Source organism: Rhipicephalus sanguineus, chromosome 1 (assembly GCF_013339695.2).
Source record: "Rhipicephalus sanguineus isolate Rsan-2018 chromosome 1, BIME_Rsan_1.4, whole genome shotgun sequence".
Taxonomy (NCBI): domain Eukaryota; kingdom Metazoa; phylum Arthropoda; class Arachnida; order Ixodida; family Ixodidae; genus Rhipicephalus; species Rhipicephalus sanguineus.
This window is the reverse complement of record NC_051176.1, coordinates 226,539,479-226,556,632: the sequence shown is the minus strand read 5'-3', so window position 1 is coordinate 226,556,632 and position 17,154 is coordinate 226,539,479. Positions and strand designations below refer to the sequence as shown.

At 47.5% G+C, this 17,154-nt stretch overlaps 1 protein-coding gene across 1 annotated transcript; it reads right to left on the bottom strand.

The window, feature by feature from the left end:
• Positions 1–1,698: 1,698 nt before the first annotated feature.
• Positions 1,699–5,930, bottom strand: LOC119373570 (keratin-associated protein 19-2). The gene is made up of 4 exons (XM_037643635.2): positions 5,778–5,930; positions 3,129–3,327; positions 2,296–2,702; positions 1,699–1,797 (listed from the first exon to the last, which is right to left on the bottom strand). The coding sequence occupies exons 1-3, from the start codon at positions 5,787–5,789 to the stop codon at positions 2,344–2,346; spliced, it is 570 nt and encodes a 189-aa protein (XP_037499563.1). The 5' UTR covers positions 5,790–5,930; the 3' UTR covers positions 1,699–1,797; positions 2,296–2,343.
• Between the last annotated feature and the right edge of the window lie 11,224 nt (positions 5,931–17,154).

Genomic DNA, 17,154 nt, shown 5'->3' with positions numbered 1-17,154 from the left:
GCAAGGCAGTATTTTGGGTCATCCGTGCGTGTTCGTGGAAGTTGGGCCTGTGGTATGAAATTTCGAATTTGAGCAAACTTCCACACTAAAACTTCCGACTTTGAGGATTGTTCTCAGTTTGGCTTAAACTGATAACTGATTATCGTAAAAATAAACTGATTAGCCTTGCGATCTCGTTCCTACATTTCCCACTTCACTACGCGCCCGATCAGTGGCGAATAAGTAACCGGCCAGCGAGCGCCAATCGCCGCCTTGGCTACGAGTGGCGCTGGCTGACACTCCCAGGGATTACATGCACAGAAAATACCCAGCGAAGTGGGCGGAGGAACGCCATCCGTCGTAGCTCAAGCAGTATATCATCGGGCGCGTAATGTGAAGGTTGTGGGCTCGGGCCCCACCGACGAAAAGGGTGTTTTTTTCGTCCACTTTAATTAATTTCAATTTATGACCTAATTACTACACTAAAGTTAAAAGGAAGCAACAAATAATGTACCCTAAGCTTTCCTTGGCTTAATTATGTGTTGGATTAGTTTGGCTGTGTCTAACAAAGAAACGAACCCCTTGTGCGATTCCTATTCTTTTAAACTTCTCATGAGAAACATAACTTTCTAACTGGGCATATTTTTCGCTAATAACGTTGTTTCGAAGCAGCCCTAACGAAAGCCGTTGGAAACAAAAATAACAGCGAAAAATGGCGTCTTCTTCCGTGCTACTTCGTCTTCGCTAAACACTCGTACCTTTCCGCAATACTTTACTGTGTTCAGGAAAAAAAACTGCTTGGAGAGGGCTTTTTCCGCGCTCACTTTGAATGCTCGCGATCGTTCCTCGTACCGCCATTTCTCATTCCTTCCCTCTTAACAGAGTAGCAGGTTGGAGAACAGTTAGCTCAAGCCGACCCCATTGCCCTTCCTTCTATTATTATCCCCTCTCTCTTTTTACAAGAACTGCCCGGACGCCGCTATTATTCGCGCTCTACCTGGATAGCGGCGCGTGAGCAGGTCCTAGAAAGGCACGAAGCGAGCGGCAACACGATCTCTCTACTTATGCGTGGCAAAGAGAAACAAACGCGAGGGTTCCTGTTCTACAACGTAGACAGAGGATTTCTCTGCATTGCTGTGCTGCCCGGACCACTGCAAGCGTTCAAGATGGCATACAAACGTATATAGCTACACGTGCCATCCCATCGCACTCGCCTCCGTCACGTAGGAGTATGGCTGCTGTGGACTCCATGCTGTTAAGCAACGAGCACTTCGACACATGTCACGTCCACTGCTTTGAAACCTCGATGACATATCCTTTGTCAATAAGGGTTATATCAATGCTAAAGTACAATATTATCGATTACATATAATATTTTCCTTTAAACTCAGTGGGAGGAAAATATCGAGGGTTTAGCTATTCAGCGTGGCCTTAGTGTAGGTTGGCCTCTCATTGAGAAGTGTGTCTTCTTACTTCTTTTTATTTAAAGGTTCGACAAACCATGGTGTACTGCTGTCACCTTTAGCTCTTTTATTAATGGGGCTCCTCGTCTGGAAGGGCCCTACCTACCTTCAGGCTTTCACTTGAGGGCTCTCTCATTCTCTTCGATTGGGGGAGAGGTGATGGTTTTGTATGTCTGTGTGTGTTCTACTTGAGAGCCAGGCACTCTCAGTCGCCTTCAGCGCAGAAATTGCCCGCAGTTACCACTCAGACGACTGGTTTGTGAGCACAAGTATATACATATTTTATTATTAATAATCATATTAAGCCTAAGAGTTGAGCAGGATGAGGTTATGTACAGATGAGGTTCAGTTTGTCCTGAAAAAACGAGAAAATAACAGTAATCAATCATCATAGGAAACATGTGCAACGCATGATCAATGTAACGCAGACATTGTCTTTCGCTCTAACTGGTGACCTGTTTCTTTCGGTGCCAGAACTCCTAATCCAAACGTTTTAGTTTAGTGTGGTCTCTTATTAGAGCTCTCCGTGTGCGGTAATCGACCGTTAGTCAACTATGTACATGAAAAGCAGCTATATTTACTTTTGTTTAAAATGTTGTGCAATAATTGGATAATGTACGTACTCTTTCAGCTATACCACTAGCTTGTTTTATGTGCTTGAAATGAATCGAACTCGTTTACTTATGAAAGTCGCGGGTCATCGAGGACGGGTCCCTCCGTTGTCTATATATCCTTTTTTATTTGTGGGCTTCTTCGTTTGTGTCTGTTTCTGAAAGTGTAGCCTATATCAACATCAATGAACAATTATTACTGCGCGATTACTTAACCGAGTGCACAGTTTCACGCATCTTACCGCAACCGCTGAGTATGACCAGGATGACGCCGCCAGCACGCACACCAATCACCAGAAACCGTGTCCGCCGTAGCCACCGTAGCCGCCGTGTCCGTAGCCACCGTAGCCATGACCAAATCCATGTCCGTAGCCGCCGTAACCGCCGTGTCCGTAGCCACCGTATCCGTGTCCAAGACCAATGCCGATGCCGTGGCCTCCGAAACCGATGGAGATGCCCTTGCCGTATCCGTGACCGCCGTAGCCATGTCCACCTCCATAACCATGTCCAAAGCCGTGTCCGTATCCGTAGTAGGGGTGGCCAACCTTCACCTGATGGGCAACCTTGTAGGTCAGCACAGGCCTAATGCCGATGCCGACCGTCTTGACGGGCACCTTTACAAACTTCACCACTTTCTTGGGCACGTAGCCTGTAGGTAGAATACGTGTACCGATTACCACACGGTCCCGATATTTTTCGTTAGCTAAATGACTGGGCAACTCAGTATGATCACCGTTATGTAATATATAAAGCGGAACGCAATTTCTTTCTGCAGTGGGATATGTATGTGTGCTCCAGCGTAACGTATATAATTTGGCGAGGGAACATTGCTCTGCCAGATTACGGTGAGTATTGCGAGTGACCAAATTTGCCAGTGACCACCTGTGTATTCAAATGCTTGCGAATACATCCTGTACTTGCACAAGCGCAAGTTTTAAATGGCGATGGTAAAATTTAAAGCTTACATGAACCTTGGTGACCGAGGAAAGTACTTCGCGCACAGGTAAAAGAAGAAAGCAAAAGAAAAGGCGGTGTTTAAAATCCTGAAGCGTCGCCTTCACATGCGTGTTCTCACCGATAGACACATAGGGTTTCTTGACGTAGCCCACTCTGACGATGGGGACCCCGTGACCGCCGTAGCCTCCTCCGTATCCGCCGCCGCCGCCACCTCCGTGACCGGCGTTGACGGCGCTCAGGGCGTGTAGCGCATTGATGTCGTATCCACCGTGTGCACCGCTGGTCATTGTCGCTACTACCGCTGCTAAGACGAGCACCTGCGATGGGGAAGAAAAGACGTGATACGACCGCTTGAGATCTGGGCGTCTAACTTAAACTCCACTATCTAGCATACTCATAGCTTGAAATAGTAGCACTTCTTTCTGCGTGTTCACTTTACGCGCTTCCTGATTTTCGTAGTTCCCGCCCCCACCGTCAAGTGTAGGGTAGCAAACCAAGTTTCTTTCTGGTGAACCTCATTTCTCTCATCATCATCAGCATCATCACCATCATCATCATTCTCAGCCTATTTTATTTATGTGCAGTGCAGGACGAAGGCCTCTCCTAATTACTTCCAATTTACCCCATCTTGTGCGAGCTGATTCCATTTAATGCACGCGAACTTCTTAATTTCGTCACTCCATCTAGCCCCCTGCCGTCCTCGGCTACGTCTCCCATCCCTTGGCATCCATTCAGTCCCTCGACCATCGCTTATCTGTCCTTCGCATTAGGGGGCCTGCCCAGAATGTCGGCTATCCTTCTTTACAGAATACTATACCGTCACATATCTCTTCCCTTCCATTAACTCCATCGTTAGCAATACATACAGACTCCACGGTAAATGGAGTGCAGCAGCCGCATCTTACGCGCATACACGTGTCGGTACTCAGTGTTCTCACTTCAGTTAGCAGCAAGCACTGGCTGTCGCGAAAATTGAAACGCATGTATTTCTAGCTTTGCACAGCAGGAACAGAAATAAGAGACTATGGTGAGCCGTCGATCTGAAGCGCCTGTAACTCATCTGCGCGACAGCTGGCGCTACGCTGATGGTAAAATGATGCGCTCGATTGCAGGTTTATAGGTACACAGTTAAGCAGCGTTTTTCGATCAAATGATAAAGATCTAATCAAAAAACTTTAAATCACCATAAGCAAAATATTCCAGGCTACACCGCTGTTATAATGCCCATCTGCCTTCTGCCCCCTTCTTACCCCCCCCCCCCCCAAATATATATATATAAAAACTGAGTCCTACTGGTGCTCATATGGCCAGAAAATTGTGATTAACGACAAAGAAACGTTAATTTCTTGAAAAAATCTCACTGACAGCATATCCTTCGCTTTTTTGAACCTATAAAGGACTGTAAGATTTTTCACAGGACATCCTCAGCAATGCGGCTTATTGAGAAGTTCATGGCTCATTACTACGTGTACTACATTGTACGTTGTGAAGCTCTTTGAAATTATTCTTTAAATTCACGTTTCTTTAACTTGCAAGTTCGTTCGCTCACTTTTTCTCAATCCTTACAGAAAACATAAAAAAATGCATTATACAGCTGCATATTTACCGACCACTGAAGCAGTTTGCTGATAACATCTCTGTATTTCCTCTCTCTCTCTCTCTCTAATACTCGGCTCATTGCAACCTGCGGGCGTGTTAAATTACAGCAGGTGAATTCAAATGAATACCTCACAGTTTTGCAGTACCTCATTCGCCGCTCATAGTCGCCAAAACCGAAAATTCACTGCAACTGTTCGTTAACTTCGGCTATTTCAGTTGTGGACTGAAATGTCGATTGTCACATTGGTGACACTAACAAATACAATTCCAGGGCCTTTCTCTTTTCAGTGCTACCTCTGACTTCGCAGCTGCATTACACGGTAACCTTACCAATTGTGAACGTAAATCGACCTAAATTAGCCCCGATGACCTAAATATGGCGGACGTGTTTTCCCCGTCGTGGCTTGAGCCAAGGAGCGTGTCACATTCACCGAATGGCTGTCTGCCCCTCGCGCACGCAAATGAATATATTGTCTTGTAGACAAGGCAATTAAGGTCTTGAGTTTATGAGGGATGAAAGCGTCGGAAATCTTAAAACCTCTGGTACGAACGAAAACAATCTCGACATAATATACAAGGGAGCTGCCGCCAATAAATTTCCTGCTGCTAATTTATCCCACGGTTTCATTGAGTGGTGATGACTGCCAAGTACCCTTGAGGAGTCAAGTATTTAGCAGTCATACTTATGGAAGAGTCACTCGCTACTACCGAATTTTCTTAGGTAAGTTACCTAGCTTAAACTTCTTTCTTAAGCGAAGTTTCTTAAGCTGACCAAGAAACATGGATCATTGCCCACAAGTTGTCATGTTCAAGGTTCACTTTCAAGTTTTCCCTTATCGCATCACGTTCGCTGTCAACAGAACGTCACTTATGCAAATGCGAGAGATGCATTAATAACTAGACAACTTTTCACCTGTCGCCCTTCACACGGGTTAAACAAAGACGTTAATTTCGGCCTGCCTATCGATAAGATTAGTCTAAGGTGAAACTGCCGTCACTGAACGCCATGAAGCCGCCGACGAAGCCTTCGTCACAATCGCGGGTGCGACTCCTGCTGAGGAAGACAGGGTCGAACCTGCGACCTTGACTCGGACCTGCGGCCGGCTCGGCGCGGACTCCGCGGCGCTGCACATGGAACGCGCTGGGTAGGTCGGCACCAGACACTTACGATGGTCTTCATGGCTACTATCCCTGAGCTGCTCCGCTGCACTGAGTGCGTTGCTCGATTCGGCTCACAGTGCAGGCTCTGGTGGCCTTGCAGGGTTTTATACCAGAGTGGGCAAGAAAGAAAGACTAGCCGATCCGCGAGGAGGGCTCGGAGTTGTGGGGGGCGCAGGGCTTATCGGCCAGTGATGTCAGGCGAGGGGGAAGGCGGCGCCGCTGAATGAGCGCGTCCATTTCGAAGCTTGATAAAAATAGTCGGTCAAGTCCGCTAGGCGGCCGCAGAAGCCCATGGCGTTTCCGCGAGGAGAAGGTGTGCTTGATCTACATTGGAGCGGGAAATCTGTAAACTTGCTCCTTTTCGGCGAGAGAGGAATACCCAACGAGCGGCGGATGCGCGGCGGGCGAGAAGGGAGAACCCCCCTCCACGAAAGCCGGCGCCTATTTCGGTCGCCAGACGGCCGCGTACACGCTGCCCCCGTTTAAAGGGACCGACTCGCCAAAAACGAAGAAAGGATGCGCGCGAGAGTGGGGCCTGCGACAAGTTGGTCTCCATGTCCCAGCAGCGGCAAAGGCCGACGGCGACCACGTCCCGCGCGCTCCCATGCACGCGCGTGCCGCCGATCGCGCGCGCTGCCGCGGGTTGATCGCACCCGCAATTCAGGAAGTGGCAGTTCAGGGACGCGCCTTCGGCTGTACTCAATGGGGGAGGGGGGTACGCGAAGGCGTAGACAGGCCGTCAGGGATCATCCCAACAGCGCGGCCGGCTAACGTCACGCCGAAGCCTTGACATTGAGATCCGCCGGTTCCGCTCTCCCTTTCCACGCTGCGCGATGCCGCGGGCCACCCCGCGATGGGCGCTGATTGAGCTTTCCGAGATCGGGCCCCCCTGTAGCGAAGAGCACTTCGATGCTCCGATGCTGACCGTCTATGCCGCTACTTTGACAGCTGTCATCGCCTCGCGCCCATTTAGGCCCGCCAGTCGACGCCTGCCTGTCTGCCTGCCTACCTGTGAGCACGCCACGCTTTCACTTGACCTGCTCTTGGCCGACACTCAGCCCGTCGTCGTATTTGCACAGAGCTTGCGAGGGACGGCGCGTGTTTGTAGAGCGTTACTTCATGTTGCGACACGCCACTTTTTAAGTCCCACTCGAATGAAGTTTGCCATCCTGTGGCACTGACGGTGCGCATGTAGGTTTCCCAAGGTTGTCTCCCCGAAGGTGTATCTCTTCTATAGGTGGCAAAGTTATTCGTATACGCATTTTGACGTTGGTGGGCCACTTTCACTATCAAGTCTCGCACCAAGATTGGCTGGAATTGTCTCTTACGAATGAGTCTTGCGCGAAACCCTTCTGTGAGTCTCAAAGCTCTACATTGTCGTGCACCATTCGTATTTGGTAACAGGATTACGCTGCTGCCGTTTGTGTTATTGTTTCTTCGTTGTCTCTGAAAGCGTTAGCGGACGGTGCAAAATGCAATATTTCATCGTAGACGCTTTAGTGATAAATGAATATTTGGCACTGAATGTTCCAGTTGGCACAGAGTCGCTGCTACAGCTGTGGGGTGCGAACTGATATGTGGAGGGAACTGGGCTGAAGAGTCTAGCGTTCTCGTACTGTTTTTGTGCGTCATAGCATAAGTACAAAGCTGGCATTCCGCAAAGATCCAGGACATTTTTGTTTTGTAGCATGTGCACGACAAAGTTGCTTGAGCAGATTTTAAATGCCAAGAGAAATTTCGTTTCTATACGTAATATAAGAAACTAACAGCGAGCGAATGCGGTCACAAATGCTGACTGCACTCTATGTAACCGGTCAATTTCGTCATTGATCTGTATGATTTAGTCTCCGCATATTTCAAACAGCAATAGTCCGTTGCGTAAACTGAAACTAAACCGTGCATGCGTTTTATTTCTTGCCTTTTTTGATGGTGCATTCTATGGCCTGTGCATAAAGAATTTCTATTTATTTATTTATTTATTTATTTATTTATTTATTTATTTATTTATTTACTGGGCTCTTAATGTGTACCGAGGGAGTGGTAAATCTTAAAATATGTCGGCAAGCTTCCACAGATATTGTCAGCATCCAGTATCTCTGCATGCACACCGACGTAACCATAAAAGCATTACAGCCTCAAGCCAGAGGCAGGCGTGAAAGCTTTCTCAAATTGGAAAGAATCTACTACAGAGTCTGTCGCTTCCAAATCACTTTCTCCAATAAACCAACCCCTACTTAAAATCAAGGCTTCCACGTCACCTCTCCCTTAACTTTGAGGCAGTATAGTCGATTTCTTATAAACTCCCCCTCTATTTTACCACCAATACATACATTGGTAACTGTGATGCGTTATAAACAGTGAAACATGTTTTTATTCGATGACTGGGGTAATGGAGACGAAAGAGCTCATTTTTACAGTAGAATCGGGTCAGCTTACCACGCACTCCTTCATTGGATCTCGGAAAAATACTATAGGTAATAAATGTCTTCGCCTTCGATAGCAACGTCAAGCTTTAAAATTCGTTTTCAGTTTCCCCGAAGACATTAGTTGAACTGATATGCTCAAAACTGGATTATATCACAGCCAGCACGTTTATATCACCTGTAAATACTATGACTATGTGTTATTCATTTTTCTTGCTTTCTTCGGCCCTTCTACTTCTAGAGCATTTATGTCTCCGATCCCCTCCCCAATTATTGCCGCTAATCAGACGCAACGCAAGAACCAAGCAGAACCGCGACAACACGGGCGGCTTCCTAGAGTCACTGGAAAACTCTACGGCTTCCCTTCCTTATGCGCAGTAGCACGTAGGCGCCTACATATATACACCGGAAGAATTATGCGTGCTCTATTAAACAGCCTTCTCCATATATCTTCTCAAGTGGGATACAACAGCTGGCATAGCGTGTGCTTAAGAAATAATGATGCTCAAACCTCAGTACAGGAGTGGCAATCGCAAGCTTCTTCGTTGTGACTGTTGCCTTCACTGAGGTATCCGTGTGCACAAAATAAAAATAAAGATAAGATAAGGCGTCCGAGGTTGTCCGAGATCAGTCGTCAGGGGGCGTCCGTGTTCATACGAGAGAAATGAAAGAAAAGAAACAAAGCAAGAAAACAACAACAAACAAACAATAAAAACGCTTGTGCGCCTGGCTTTGGGTGTGCGTTAAAGGGACTCAGTTCGTCAAAAATAATTTAGATTTCTGCACTATACATACGGTGTACTTACATCCCACGTAATCCACTAGGCTATTTCAAGACTGTCGAGTTCCTGAAATAACTTTTCGATAAGCCCTGTGACAACACTGTTCCGTGCCAGAGGCTATGAACCGTGGAAACATGCCGTTATGTTGAATTGTACCTCCGTCATCTATATATATAGGGTTTTACTTCATTTAGGCAAGTGGTTGTTTAGGTTTCAGAAAGTGAAGAAAATTTTCTGTAAATTTGGACACTTTTTGTGCGCGATATAAGCATTGCTCGTACGATAGGTCAAATGGTTGTTGCGCGCTTGTGTTTTGCGCTTAAGGCCCTTTAGCCTACATATACTGCACTTTTATTTGCACAACTTCTCACCATCTGAGAGTTCACGTTTTATTTTGTCTTATCTAGTTACAGCAGTTTTGTAATGCTTTCCCGATAGCACAAGAAAATGCCTGTACAAGGAGCACGAAGAGAATATTACAGCAGAGTGTTATCGTCGAGGTTTGCCGTGTGCCGTAGGTAGAAGGTTATCAACATCATTAACCGGCACGTGCTGAATCACCGCCCACGCACTCTGCACAGATGTTTAACAAGAGAAGCTGAAACGTGTCTCGGCTGCGACCTGCGCTATTTTTTTCGTCTCAAAATCAGAAGGCCCATATGATTTTGGAACGAAAGAAAACAGTGAAATGTAAAACGTGTTTTGCATGTTGATGCCGCTTATCTTTTCGCAAACACATGCCCTTCGCTTGTTAGCTTACCAAAAATTTGGAGTGAGTAAGTGAGATAAAGAGAGAGAGTGTGTGTGTGTACGTGCGTGCGTGCGCATGAGAGAACCAGGGTTTGAAATAACTCGGAATATATTTTTTTTTTACTTGTATCAATGAGTCGAAGTTAAGATCCCTAGTTGCAAGTGAAAAAAACACCACACCTGCCCAGCCAGTAACGTGGGTAATTTATGTTCGACGTTGCGTTAATAAACCTTATTATCTGCATCCGGCCTCATGTTTACAAACACAATGGTATTATTGCTAGCATCTCGTCACAATCTCTGATTACGCAGAGAGTTTATCGGAGCAAAGAAATTTGGGCCTGCTTTCACAAAACTCCTCTTACGTAAGTGCCGTCCGCGATGAGCCGTCGCCTGCGCTGCGATTATCTCGTTATCAAACCGATCGCTGTCACGAGCGGTGCGCGCTCACACACAATTGCATTATTGACGAGCACATGATCTCGCGAAAGAATATATATATATATATATATATATAGGGTGTTTCAGCTAAAAAGCACCAAGTAGTAAAAAATTAAGCATGGGCGCTACGCGTCTCCAATTAGCGCAATATTGTTTCCACCAGCCATATAGAGCACGTCAGAATATTTTTTTTTCAATCCGCCAAGCTCGGCAATTAACAAAGATTGCTTAATGAACTTTTCAAATAGTAACTCTAGAGAAAAGTTTTCAAGACAAAAGTTGTAGCGCTTCTTCAGAAACATCGAATTTTTCAATCTGTGTTAAGATAACTCCCCTGCTTAATTTTTTTCCGGCCTTTCTTTAAAGCGCGCGAATTTAAAAAAAAAAATAGCACGTGACTGCCGCCTAACGCGCGGCGCTTTTAGTGCCCTCAAATGTAAGTTGAACGAATTATGAAAGGCTGCTCCGCGCACGAAGATCGGTTGAGCATGCTGGCGGTGACTGTGATGGACGCTAAATGACGATAGAGGCGTACCACCTAAACAAAAAAAAAAAAGAAAATTAAAAAAAAATTACGAGAGAGCGGCCGTCACGTGTGCGCGCATATTTTATCTCGGTCCTTCATCACGCTGTCACCCGCGCCCCTTCCAATGTGTTTCTTCACTGGGGCAAAAAGAAAAGAAAAAAAAAGGCCTACGCTACATCAAATGCTGCCTACAGTCTCATGTAGCATGTGCTTCGTGGCTGCCGCTGTTTCTTTGAAGAATTTTTAAATGCGAATGCATTTCTTAGTCGGGGCATGTCAGGCGTCTGTCGGTGTCCGCGCGCCGGTAGGTGTTATCTCACCGCTCTCACTCCCTCTCCCATAGCAACAGCTGCGGGCGCGCGCGCTTATCCTCGCCCCTAGCAACCGGAGCAGGTGGTGCGGGCGGAGTAGCGGAGAGTGAGTCGAGAGGAGGAGCGCGCTCTGGCGTGCGAGGGCGCTCGCATCGCGGGAGCTCGGCGGAGCTCCCGCGTGTGTGAAGAGAGTGTAGGAGAGGGTAGGTGCAGTGCTTCGCCGCTCCTTCTCTCGCCGTTCGCTCTCTCTCCTCCCTGCGCCCCACTCTCCCGTCCGCTCGCTCGCACGTATATATAAATGGAGTGAAGCGATTACTACGCCGTGTACTCTCGGCGCAAGAAATGCATTCGCATTTCCTCACGATCCCCTTCGGGGAGGTGGGGGCATTTTTTTTTTTTTTGTAGTTGTTGAAACGGTATGCTCATTTCGTCGCTTAACGTCCATCGCAGTCACTGATAACCTGTTCCATCGATGTTCGAGCGCGAAGCAGCCTTTGATAATTCGTTCAACTTATATTTGAGGGCACTAAACGCGCCGCGCGTTTGGCGGCAGTCACGTGGTATTTTTTAAAAATTCGCGCGCTTTAAAGAAATGTCAGAAAAAAATTAAGCAGGGGAGTTATCTTAACACAGATTGAAAAATTCGATGTTTCTGAAGAAGCGCTACAACTTTTGTCTTGAAAAGTTTTCTCTAGAGTTACTATTTAAAAAGTTCATTAAGTAATCTTTGTTAATTGCCGAGCTTGGCGGACTGAAAAAAATATTCTGACGTGCTCTAAAAGGCTGGGAACAATATTGTGCTAATTGGAGACGCGTAGCGCCATATATATATATATGAAAGAACAGTAAATTGTAGCGCATCTTTTGGTCATATATATATATATATGACCAGAAGAAACACGCGTCACTAATTACGTTACAAACTTTTTTCACTTCAGCAGAGCTTCTGATTCATTTCGATATGCAGCTTTTTGGGAAAGAGAGCGATAAATGAGATGCAGTCGGCGGGACTGCAAATCGGAAGAGAAACATCCCCTTTGCTAACTTGCACTGGCGAAAGGAAGGGCAAGAGGGAAAGAAAGATCGAAAGAAAAAGCACACCAGAGAGAGAGAGAAGAAAAACACGCATGCACGCACATAAAAAGGACGCTGGGATATCAGAGCCGTTCAACCAGGTCACTGAACGGAGAAACTTCGCTTAAGCCTTCATCGCCTTCTGGTGTGGGGACCGTATATCAGCAAGCATACCAAGGTCGTCTTCTGAGAAAGCGGTCAGTCATCGAGGCGTGTCAGCGCTGTCGCGAGCGACTGTCTCTGAGGTTCCGCAGCGAGGACAATGACAGAGGAGATGTTCGGCAGTTTCCTCGGTGCCGCAATCGTCACGGGCAGAGGCACCGTCGGTCATTCAGACGCGGCCAGCTAAAGTATTGGCAAAAAGACACACCGAGCCACAGCCGACACAGAACAAGTGCCTCGGTTCGAGATGGTCCAAACGGGATGCGGAGTCGGATAGATAGGCCCATGCGATGCAGACCGGTATACCGGAAAAGCTGGCGCGTTCCAGGTAAAAAGTGTCAAACCACGCGCGAACATACAAAGTTTTGTCGCTGTGTCTGCGCTGGAATGCGTGGTGGGTTTCTGCATTCTATTTTCGCGAGCGCTTTTAATGGCTTCGTCGGCATGTTTTTTTTTTTTTTTTTTCAATCGTCCCGTGGTGCCACAGTTGCCCGAGAGTCAGAGAATACACCATGCCATTTATCTTCTAATTGATTATATAGGTCTGCTGCTTCCAGCACTCTACGACCTTGCTGTCTACGCCGTAAAGTGAATAGCAAACATTACACGGACATTTAGCAATTAGTGAAAACGCTCAATTTTTAGTAGTGGTTCTGCACGAATTACACGAAACATGCTCAGAACTGCAGGGAACTGCAAGGCAGTCGACGTTGCCCGATCAGAAGTTTTAAACTTTACGGCTATCGGCTTTGCGGAGAAGATCACAGAACCAGCAGATCAACACACATTTTCGGAACCGTCATGTATAAATCTGAAGATCGTCTTTGTATGCATTGTGCAGCATGATTGTGCAGCATGATTATAGATAGCTGCTTAAGGCTCTTAAGCAGCTTTTGTTTAGGCTCTTGATTTAATGCCTGGTAGGGCGGATAGTGCCCGCATACCTTCCCGGTACTTGACTGAACACGTTGCATTTCTTTATTCGCAAAGCCAACGCGTTTATATGGCTTCATGGCTTCCTTCGAAGCATCGTAACCTGGCCTAACAGAAGGGGATCACGTTAGTAGCCGAGGCAGGCTCGGCTACTAATGGGAGGAGCGGAGAGAGGAGCGGGGCAGGTGGTCAAAGGCAATAGCCAGAAGGTCATTGCGAACTTATCATCCACACCGGCACTGTCTGCGCCTGCGCGCTCAGCAAGCTTCTGCTGCAAAATGACTCGCCCCTCCCCCCTACTTCCATAACGCCACACTACACGGGCGTCGATTTTGCACCACAAAGACACTGCCTACTTCCTTCCAACACCTCTTGCTTCCCTGTTGCCCGCCACCCACCCCCGAATTCGTTCTCTTTTTCCTTTGATTTTTTTTTCTTTCAAAATCATGTGGGCCTTCTGAATTTGAAATGAACTATATTTTTTATCTTCCTTGCGCAGATATCCTCTTATTTTCTGCAGGACACAGTTACAAAACCGGTGTTACGAGATATGCCTTCATTCAGTTGACGGTGTGAAATGGCGTGCAGTTGTGTAAATGGCAGTTCCGTCTGTTCCATAAAGATGTGGCACACTGCGACTGCGACCAGTGCAGGCTGGAGGCCTTAAGCGCAAAATGCAAGTGTAGAGCGACCATTCGACCAATGATACGAGTAGTCGTTATACCAGCAAAGCGCACAAAGAATTTAGAGAAAGTTTACTAAAGATTAAAAAAGATACAGCGTCGATCTTGTACGACGTTTCGTACGATTGATCAGATGACTTTGACGCAAATGTGTTCAAAACTTTATTTATGGTGGGACGCGGTCGGCATTGGCTCTATGGATACCGTCAATCCACGCGGGCGCAGTGGTTCCTGCTTACCTAAATCGAACCAGTTCCAGTATCCTAAGAATCGGCACGAGGTCTTAAGCCCGCTCCTACCACGGTCACAGCTTTTCTGGGCCTGAGAAGGAACTTGCATTTTGTTCTTTTTAGAGTTCAACGAACGAGAGCATGCAGCTTTAGCGCGGACATAATGTGAAATAAAGCCAGACAAGCAACCATTTGGAAGTGCACAATGAGCCGAAGTCACACGGGAATAAAAAGCGTGAAGGTCAGGGACAGAAACCATCAGGTGCCCGCCCCTATAAGCAGTTGCCACGGGAGCACTGTTTCGGCCCATTACTGAAGTGCTCCAGTTTTCGACAACTCTTGCTGATCTGAACGACCTTGCGCTCCGACGAGCGGGAGGCGTGCGTCGTCCTCGTTAAACCCGCAGGCATTTCGTTCGTCGAACTTTACTCGAAAAGTGTGCTCGAGGAAAGGAATTTTCGTCTCACCCGCGCAGAAATGATATCGTCGCCGAAGGAAATCGCCAATCGGCCAGTCGACGGAGTAAAAATAACGCCGCAAACTCGTCGTCCGCGGGCATTTCTCGCGTTGAATCACGCACGGGACACGCGTAAGGCCGGAGGCAAGAGAAAGGAAAAGCCGATGGAGAGGAGGAAAGAACGGGGCACCTCCGCCATATAATATCTGCTGGCTGGGCATAAACGTCACTAGAAGCTGCCGTTCCTCTTATCGCGCGTCCAAGAACGCGCCCGATCGCTTCGGTAGAGCGGGCTGCCTCCGATTTCCTCCTCGGCATAGACCTTCGCACGGATCTCCAGGAGCGAACGCGAGGTGCGCAGAAAAAGGAGCAAGAAGAAGATAAAGGCGCGCTGCTTCTATTTCGCGCATAAGCAGGGGAGTGGAGAGCGCCGAAAACACCGATAGATTATCCAGCGCCCGCTCGGTCCTTCCTGGATCGACCCACATGGACTCGCTTCCTCAGCGCGCAGCCTCAGCTTTGTTCTTTTCCCGCTTTCGATTTCCAAGCCTGCCCGCCTTCTATTTTGCTTGCTTTTCTCCTGTGGACGGTGCGCATACGAAAGTGGTTCGCTCGTGCTCGGAAAGGCGCGGTCGCTGCTGGGGGTGGAGGCGCCGTGCTGCGTTCTGCTCCCGTGATTTCATTCCACCAGGACGGACGACACAGCGAAAGTGGAGGAGGGTCGCGTTATTTGCCTGCGAATCACTTCGTGCGCATGCACTGTACCTGTCCTTGAGCGTTTGTTCTTTGGACGACGGCAGTTTCTCTCTCACATCCTTCTGCCTCTTAGGTTTACGCTACATGTCTATTCATTTATTTATTTTTTTTTTACACTAGACGCCCTTCAAGCACTAGATTGTTAACGCTGCCGGTATTGGTTCCTTTGTTGGCGAAGACGATCACTTTCTGTATATTTTTTTTCTTTCTGTCGTTCTTTACGCTTCTCCCTATTTTCTCTCATTGTTTACGGTCGCATCGGAATACGTGTTCAGACAAGCGAAACCGTGACGTGTCTGACAGACCTAAAGAATGAAGCCTCAGTCACTGATCCTTCCATTTGGCTGTCACGCCGAATGTCGAGTGTCGGCTTTGCTTCGTCTTTCGGTTCACCTCGGTTCTTCGAAGCTTCTTTGGAAGCGTGCCGTTGCAGCGTATGCACTGCAAGACGATGATCACAGGAGGAAAGTCAGTGGGCGCGTTTCGCCTCGGACCGCTAGCGCCGAAAGCGAGCGATACCTCCTTAGGCTCGTGGGAGTTGGTTGTCGGGTAGAGGCTCGATCTATACTTGCATCGGTGCCACTCCGACGTCTTCATGCGGCGAGCTTTCTATCAGAACTCGCTGTCGGACTTTCGGTAAATAATGTTGTGCGGTCCCTTATAGTTGAGCAGTGTCGGCACTCAACTTCAAACAAATGAAAAAGGAAAGGTATCGCTGTTTCCTGGAAACGCCACGCTTGACTGCTAGAGTGTAGAAAACTGAACTAGCCTTGAAAATACGTCCTGTACGTCACGAGTTGTAATTGCATGGCTCTAGCATGCGTCGCAACTTTGTCGCGCGCGACTAACACGCACTTCCTCCCCTTCCCCTGCATAACTATAGAGCTAACCTATTGCGCTTTGAACAAAGACGTTTTTAACGGCACAATGTCTGAGAGAAGTGTCATATCGGCAGCATCTGCGGAGCACCGACGGCTAATTGAGTCGCGGTATTCATTTGCCAAACTTCAAAGGTGAAAAGAACAAACTGGTGTGCCCACACGCTAAGCATAGCAGCATTCTTATTGGTGAACAAATGGTGTTCCGCTTTTTACGACCATGATAACACCTTAAGAATACCCGCCTTGCCTGGTATAGCTGGGTGTGGAAGAAGAGAGCGCACTTGTAGACAGCCGTCGTATAAGGTGCTAACAAGGTTTGAATGAACAGAAAACTGCGGAAATGCGATATCAATGCTCGTTTCTTAGCCTATAACGTTTCGGCGCTCGGCAAACGTAAAACATGACATTGTAACCAAAAGCAAAATGAGCCAGACGGTGATGTACTACGCACATGCACACACACACGCACACACACGCACACATACGCACACACACACTCACACACACAAACGCGTCTGTAGGAGAATTGGGGGGGAGCAACAGAGAACTGCGCTTGCGTGCTGCATGACAAAACTCGTACCGTGTGTTGTAACGATTCTTTCAGTTTTCAATTCTTCTGTATACATATCACTGTAGGGACGAGTAGCCGATCCAGCGGCGATAAGAGCCGAGCGGCGGCGTCAGCAGCCAAAAGCGAGGAGAATGGAAAAGAAAATTGTTACAGAATACGATTCTTGCTGTCCTTTGTTGCAGTGGCGGTGTACTTCGCACTCGAGACAATACAAGCAAACAAGCATAAAGAATTGGGGGTAACATAGCTGTTCTAAAGGGGAGAGGAGGGTATCGATGAGGAAGTGCAGTTGGGGAGATAGCTTACTTTCATTGTCCAGAGGTATACTGCGCGTTTATTTTAGCGGCGCTTTGAACTGAACGCACCGCATCATTAAAAGAGCTCCAAGTGCAGGTATATTTGCA